Source organism: Emiliania huxleyi (genome assembly GCF_000372725.1).
Source record: "Emiliania huxleyi CCMP1516 unplaced genomic scaffold EMIHUscaffold_255, whole genome shotgun sequence".
NCBI classification, from domain to species: Eukaryota; Haptophyta; order Isochrysidales; family Noelaerhabdaceae; genus Emiliania; species Emiliania huxleyi.
The window spans coordinates 28,080-35,366 of record NW_005200128.1 but is presented as its reverse complement, the minus strand read 5'-3'; the positions used below and the strand labels follow the sequence as shown (position 1 = coordinate 35,366).

General features: G+C 67.2%; 2 protein-coding genes across 2 annotated transcripts; one reads left to right on the top strand and one right to left on the bottom strand.

Moving 5' to 3' along the window:
* Positions 1-803: 803 nt before the first annotated feature.
* Positions 804-2,845, bottom strand: EMIHUDRAFT_469170 (hypothetical protein; the record flags this gene model as incomplete). Its single annotated transcript, XM_005777781.1, has 6 exons — positions 804-1,157; positions 1,195-1,409; positions 1,559-1,681; positions 1,846-1,924; positions 2,078-2,140; positions 2,213-2,845. The coding sequence occupies 6 exons, from the start codon at positions 2,843-2,845 to the stop codon at positions 825-827; spliced, it is 1,446 nt and encodes a 481-aa protein (XP_005777838.1). The 3' UTR covers positions 804-824.
* A 1,526-nt stretch (positions 2,846-4,371) lies between these two features.
* EMIHUDRAFT_115519 (hypothetical protein) lies at positions 4,372-5,738 on the top strand (the record flags this gene model as incomplete). Its single annotated transcript, XM_005777780.1, has 4 exons — positions 4,372-4,858; positions 4,939-5,036; positions 5,249-5,599; positions 5,688-5,738. The coding sequence occupies 4 exons, from the start codon at positions 4,372-4,374 to the stop codon at positions 5,736-5,738; spliced, it is 987 nt and encodes a 328-aa protein (XP_005777837.1).
* Between the last annotated feature and the right edge of the window lie 1,549 nt (positions 5,739-7,287).

Sequence of the window (7,287 nt, the reverse complement as noted above, 5' to 3'; positions counted from 1 at the left end):
GTTTGTCTTTCCGGACGCCGGCGCGCGCGCTTGCCTCACGCCGGCGTGCGCGGCTCCGGCGAGGCGCGACCGGAGGACACGTCCTCGTCACGTCCCGCACACGCGCCGTAGGCGCAGCAGCTGCGGGAGGCGCGCGCCGCGGCGCGGTCGGGCGGGGAGGGCGCGGTGGACGCCGATCGCAAGGCGACGCGGCGGCGAAGAGGGCGGCGGCGGACGATCGAGGCTGATGCGGCGACGGCGGCGTTTGGGCCAGCGCGAGGGGCGCTGCCGGGCGATGTTGTCGGGAAAACGGCCGAGACTCCTCTCACTTGACTTTGCCTCTCAGTGCTCAGAGTGTTGTCGCGCACTTTGAGGCAGCGCGGTTGAACTTACTAGATCTCGATATTGGCGTTTCTCTCTCCACACTTAAGTGCCCACAGAGGAGACCTCCTGTGGGCACCTAAAAGTGGAGGAGCGCCCCCAAAAGAAATCTAGACCAGCGTAACCAGTCGATGGGTAAAAAGGAACAGGGCGGGGACCTGTTCCTTTTTACCCATCTCACAGTGGAGAGAGGTGTCCGTTTTTATTTATTTTTATTTAGTCGAGGGAGATCCACATCCCAGGGGCAGGGCGAAGGGGCTCGCTGGGAGGCACAATCCGAAGTGCTCTCAGACTTGCTCTCAGTGGGCGACGTGTGGGAGACACGTGCGCGCGGCCGGGTGGCGGGTGCGCTCTCAACCTAAGGTCGGGAAAATAGGGGGGAGAAAGAGAAGTGTCAGTGTGAGTGTGAGGTGGGCGCCTGGGCGTAGGCTGGCGTTTTTGCCTTTGTAAACTGAACAGTTGTTTCACACATCCTCACCGGGCGGCTGCAGCGCGAGGTAGCACGCCCAGCTCACCGGCACGCTGCAAAAGAGCGTGCCGCAAGCCAGCAGTAGCCCTGTCTTGAGCGGCCCGCCCCTCGGCGCCCCTCCGCCCGAGCGCGTGATGCCGGTCACGGCGCTGGCTGCGGCGACGGGGCCGAAGCCCGCGAGGACGGCCAAATGCGCTGCGAGTCGCGGCGCGGCAGCGTGCGCGCCCGCTGCGACGTCGCTCGCCGCCACCGCCCACGCCAGCACGCACCCGGCGCTCAGCGCGAGGTACGCCGCGAACTCGAGGCTGGGAGGGCGAGTCAGCGTCGCCTGAGGCGGAGGGGAGGTGCGGGTCTCCCGCGCGCACCGGTCGAAGGCACCGGCTGCCCCTTCCCCCCCCGCCCCCGCGTGCTGAGCCAAGCCGCATCCGCATCGGACTGCGGGTCTCGCGGTACGCGGCGGGCGGCGGCCCCGCGCGTGTGCGTGCGCGCGTCGCCTTCGCGTCTGGCCGCGGCTTGCAGCCCTTTTGGTCCGTCGGCTTGAGCGTGTCCACGAAAGAGCCGAACCAGACGTCGAGGAAGCCTACGGGCGGCCGGCACTCGACGCCTCGGCGGCGAGATCGCGCCGCATGCCGGGCCGGCACCGCTCTTCGAGGCCGGCGTTGGTGCCTACAGGAAGGTTCCGAGAAGGTTCCGAGAAGGTGGTCGCCCCTCCTCGCGGGTCCTCGAGGCCGGCGTCGGTGCCGGCGTAGTTGCAGGAGACGTAGCGGTGGTGGAAGTAGTGGTACGCGTCTGCCTGCCAGTGGTCCTCGAAGCCGGAGTGGGACGCGCCCGGCGAGAGCAGGAGGTGCACCCCTACGGGTCGGGGCAGGGGCTAGGGGCCGGAGTGAGGCTGCTGTGAGGTTGCCTCCTACTACTAGAGTGAGGCTACTGGCGCCGATGCCGTACCCGGTGGCGCACCGCTGCTACCGAGCTCTGCTGGCGCTGCTACCAGGCGCGAGGCTGCGCTAGGCGCACGCCGTTCCAGAGCAGCGCGAACGGGGTAGTGAGGAGGAGGAGGGAGGGGAGGGCGCACGCAAAGTAGTAGAGGTGCTCCACCTGTGCGGTGCGAACAACAACAACAACAATAATAATAATAATAATAATAAAGGAGTTGTGTTCAGAGCATCGCGTGAACACAAATGCCACCAGCACGCGTCTTTCCCGAAGTGCTAGTCGGGTCCCAACTCGGCATCTCTTTCTTTCTGCTGCCGGGTGCATGCACAGGCCGGAGAAGGGCTCCACGTCCGTGTTGCGGTGGTGCAGGCTGTGCACCTGACGAGGTGAAGAGACAGTGAGGGGTAGGCGCAGAGTGAAGACAAGCTGCGGCGGTGCAGGCTATCGCACCTGCGCGTACAGGGCGTTGAAGTGCAGCATCCGGTGCGCAAAGAAGAAGTGCACGTCCCGCCAGAGGGGGACGAGGAGGAGCGCGGCGCAAAAGTGCAGCGCGCCGCGCCGCGACGACCAGGCGGTCTCGTCCACGTACGCCAGCCTCCCCGTCGCCCAGAGGTAGGCAAAGACATTCTCAAAGCCCGTCCAGATGACGACGCCAGAGACCGACCAGACGAGGTTGTGCGCAACCCTGCCCGGACGGTACTCGCGCGCCGCGACAAAGGGCCGCTCGGCGAAGCCAAACCAGTGCAGCGTCGCGTGCCACCAGAGCGTGTAACCTAGCCACACGCCCAGCCACAGCGGGAGGCGCGCGGCGAAGAAAGCGGCGCTCAGAGGCGCCGACGCGGCCGGCCCGGTGCGAGACAGGTCGTAGGGCACGCACTCAAACATGCAGACCGCGATGAGCGCCCAGATCGTGTTGGGCGTGTTGATGAGGACGAGCGGCCCAGCGCGGAGCCAAGCCGCAAACGTCGGCCGCGGTATGACAGAGGCGCCAGGCGGGAGGGCGGAGTCGACAAAGGATGGCGATACCCTGTAGAAGCGCCCGTCCGTTGCCCCGGCGAAGCCGCGGATCAGGGTGGAGAGCATAATAGTGGGTGGCGACGTAAGCCGTGCGCTGGGGCTAGGGATCCCTTATAGAGATGTTTATTTAGAGGCGGATCCCTACAGGGCAACCTCGGATGAATGAGTCAGGAGGTGTCACTAACTCGTGTGAAGAGCCCCGATGATGTAGTGAGTGAGTGGTCCCGGGCCCTGCGGGGAACTAAGTCGACGCAAGTTAGTCTGTGAGCTGGACGAGGGCTAGTGGTGCGCCGAGGCGGGTCAAGTGCTCCCGGGAGTCGTGGTCGGAGGCCGGGACACTACGCACACTAACTTAGTGCGCGGAAGTGAGTGCCTCCGGCCGGCCGCGAGGGGAGTGGTCCGGCGGGCCGCTCGTAGTGCCCTTCGCCGGCGGACGGAGGCGAGATCGGCTACTACGCGCACTAAAACTTAGTGCGCGGAAGTGAGTGCCTCCGGCCGGCGAAAGAGTAGAGACATGCACAAGCTCACTTCTCCATCGCCAGCCCGACGCGCTCGTAGACGTAGTTACAGGTTGACCCAAATAATCTCTCTCACACAGTACCGCTGTCACTGTCTCAGGCCCGCTCATGCGTCATGGGAGCCGACGCTTGCAAGTGAGTGTCAGAGTGTAGGAACTCGGTGGGAGCATCCGTCCTCAATCACTTCACACTCGCTCGCAAACGTGAAATCGATTCGCTGTGTCCGGACAGTGGGTGAGTGCCTCCCGCCACCCCGCGCACTAAGGATAGTGCCCTGGTGTGGTGGGCCGCCGGCGAGCGGGCTAGTGGGTGAGTGCCTCCCGCCACCCCGCGCACTAAGTTAGTGCGCGTAGTGAGTGGGCCGCCGGCGAGCGGGCTAGTGGGTGCCTCCCGCCACCCCGCGCACTAAGTTAGTGCGCGTAGTGGGTGGGCCGCCTTCTAGTGGTCGGCGAGGCCGTGGCCAGTGCTCGCCGACCCTCCCCACCACACTAAGTCGTCATCTGTGCTGTGTCCAAGATCTGGTGACGCCTCCTGGATGAGTGGACGTTAGTCCGCGCAATGCAAAAGAAAGAAAGAAAGAAAACAGACAACGCAAAGGAGGGATGGGAGGACGGCACGCCGCCACCACACAGGGATTTTAAGGAGAGGAGTGTGGTGCTAGCCGTCGCCCACCCTCGGGCGTCTACCACTTCCTATCTCTCTTCGCAGTTTCTCACCAATTCTCGCAGCGACCTTCATGCAACCTCTCGTTCTTCTCACTCTCGTCCTCGTTCTCTCCCCTGCTGTTTCATCCTCTGACTCATCGCTCTCCTCGGCCTCGTTCTGAGATGCCGCTGCCGTCTGCCTTGCTCTCGCTGCTTCTCTCGCCGCTCTGCGTAACTCCGCCCTCCTCGCGGCATTGCGAAGCATGGACGGCTTCGGCTGTTTTTCTACTTCGCCGCACAGCTCCGGGCATTATCGGAGACAAGAAAAGAAGTGTGGCGGGTGGCGGGCCTGCCACGCTCCGCGGAACGACGCCGCCTCGCCGCCGCCGCCCTCGCCACCACCGCCACAGCAGCACGAAAATTCCACGATATGGCTGCCACGACGGCCCAAGTGCTGCCAGCGGGGCCAACGCTGCGGCTTTTGCAGTACTCGCCCGCGTGGGGCGCGCCTTCGGTCGATCCGCGGTGCACAAAGGCGCAGGCCTACCTCCGCGTCTGCGGCCGCTCCTACGAGGTTGAGGACGCCTCGGCCGCCGCGCCGGGCTGGTCGCCGCTGCTGCTGCCGGTGCTGCGCGACGGCGCGCGCGCGGTGGAGCCGGACGGGCTGTACGCGCACCTGCGCGAGGGCGGGATCGACGCCGACGCGAAGCTCTCCGCCGAGGAGCGCGCCGAGTCCGCCGCGTGGACGGCTCTCGTCGAGGAGCGGCTCGGGCTGGCGCTGCTGTACGCGTGCTGGGCCGAGGAGGACAACTACGCCGCGGTGCTCAAGCCCGCGTACGCGCAGAGGCTGCCCCTCCCACTCTGCCTCTACCTGCCGTGGACGATGCGCCGGCGCGCCCTCTCGCAGCTGGCGAGGCGTGGCGCGATGGGCGAGAGGGCCGCTGTGCACTGCTCGGCCGCTGTGAACAAGGCGCGTTCACAGCGCGAGGGCGAGTAGGTGAGGGCGTGGCGTACCGGCTGGGCGGCGAGGCGCTCGAGGCGCTGAACACGCGCCTCACCGGCCGCGGCTCCTTCTTCGCCTCCGGCGCATCGGCGGTGGACGCGACGGCGCCCGCGCCTCCCTCGCTCCCTCCTCATTGTCACTTCTGACGCATCCGGCGCCAATGAAGTTGGGGGTGACACTGACACCCCGCCTTCCTCCTCCGCATCGCTTCGCCCACGTCCCCTCCTCGTCCGCCCCCCTCCCTCCTCCGCCGGGCTGGCTCCGCACACTAGCTCCTCGCACGCCTCTTCGCTCCGTGAGACAGGCTTTCTCGTACCTGACCGCCGTGCTGCGCTGCCCGCTGCCTCGCGACACCCTGCGTGCGCACCTCAAGTCGCTGCCTGCCCTCTGCAGCTACGTCGAGGCCTTCTCGACCACCTTCTTCGGCTCCTTTGAGCCCCTCCTCCCCTCGCCGGAGACAGACCCGCGGCTCAGGCCTCCGCCGCTGACCGGCCGCCCCACCGCCTTCCCGTATGCTTTCGGGGCAGACGAGGGCGGCGGCGGCGAGGCGTCCGAGGCGGCGGCGGGCGGCGGCAAGAGCAGCCGCACGCCCAAGCAGCGCCGTTTCAAGGAGCGGTCTCGCAACGCCGTGCTCGGCGCGCTTGGCGGCGCACTGGTGTACGCTGTCGCGACAGACTTGGCGGGCGGCGAAAGGAGGGGCGGCCCCTGCGAGCTGCGTGTCTTCACACCTGCAGCGTGAACAGGTGGGCGGCGAGGAGGAGCTCGACGAGTACGCCGCCGACGAGCAGCAGTGACGACCGACGGGCGGGCTGTGGGGGCCTCCCTGCCACAAGGCGTGAGGCCGGGGTGGCGGGGTTCACCTCTCGTGCTCGTCCTCTGGCGGGACTGGGCTGGATCTACGAGGTCCCATGTTCCATGACTGAGAACGCTCGGCCTCCACACACACTCGCGAGGTTGGCCCTCGACTGTTGGCCAACAGTACAGCTCGAGCGTACAACGTCTGTGGGCACACACAAAAGAGCCTGTGGGTATTACAAAGTAGGATATAGCGATTAGCGTGTGTATAGACAATAGAGCCTGTGATTCACACGGTGTGATCTGAAATGATCAGTTCTGCGTGAGGGGCGGCCGCTCGGCCGAGGCGGTGCCCGGTGCCGAACCTGTCGGACCTTAAGAGCCTGTACCTAATGTACGTGAACAACTACACTCTTCTACCTCACACTCACACTCCAAAAGTCACTCGCGGTCGTCTGCGTCCGCCCCCGCCTCGCTCGGGCTCGCGCGAGGAGGCGCCTCCCCCTCGCCCCCCTCCCACCTCCCCTCGCGCTTGGCCGCCCGCACGTCCTCGAGGAGCTGCCGCAACTCGTCGGCGTCCGCCTAGGGGCGCAGAGCCGTGCCTCTGTGGAGCGCCTGCGTGTGCGAGGCCCTGCTAAGGCCCTCCCCCGCGCGTGCTCCTCCCGCGCCCAGGCCCTCCCCTCGCTAGGCCTCGCTCGGGCGGGCTCGCCTTGTCGAGCTTGCGCTGCGCCTCCATCTCCCTGCGCATCTCGTTCTCGTCCACCTGCTCGCTCGGCGGGGCCGTGAGCGCAGCACTCCGACAGCGCAGCGACGCGTCCACGCACACGCACACCCAGCAGCGACGCGTACCAACGCAGCGACTCGAGTGTGGGTGTGGGGTGGGGCGAGAACTCGAGGCTGGTGGCTGGAGACTGGTGAGAGGGTGAGAGGATGTGGGGAGAGGAGGAGCGTGCGGGAGGGGGTTGCGGCGCCTCGCGCGAGAAGGGCTTGATGGTGGGCACCAGCGCCGACCGGTCCACCTCGAGCTTCACCTGCTCACACGCGCGAGGTGTGAAGAGAGGCCGCCCTCCCTGCCAGCCACCCCGCCGCGCGAAGAGTCGCCATCGAGAAGGAGCTCTCCTCCGCGTGCAGCGTGCCGCCCTCCCCGTTCGGAGACGTCGAGTTCCACGCCGTCACCTTGCCAACCACCCGCAGGCTCGGCGCAGCGCCCTTGCCGCCGCCGCCGCCGTCGGCACCGCCGCCGCCGCCGCCGCCGCCTCCCTCCCCGCCGCCGCCGCCGCCGCCGTCCGTGCCGGGGTCTGTGAGCGCGAGCGAGAAGAGGAGCCCGTCGTACCTCCGCTCCAGCCCCGCCCGCCGGTTTGTGAGGGTCATCCGCAGCCGCCTCCTCCGCGAGCCGTCCTCCACCTGCACCGGCGGAGGAGCGGTGGTGGCGTGGTGAGGCCGGGGAGAGAGTCGCGGCGACGAGAGAAGAGGGAGGCGCCGTCTGCAAGTGACTGGCCCTCCGCCCGTGTCCGAGGACGGCTTCGTTCACAGCGCGGCCATCCCACC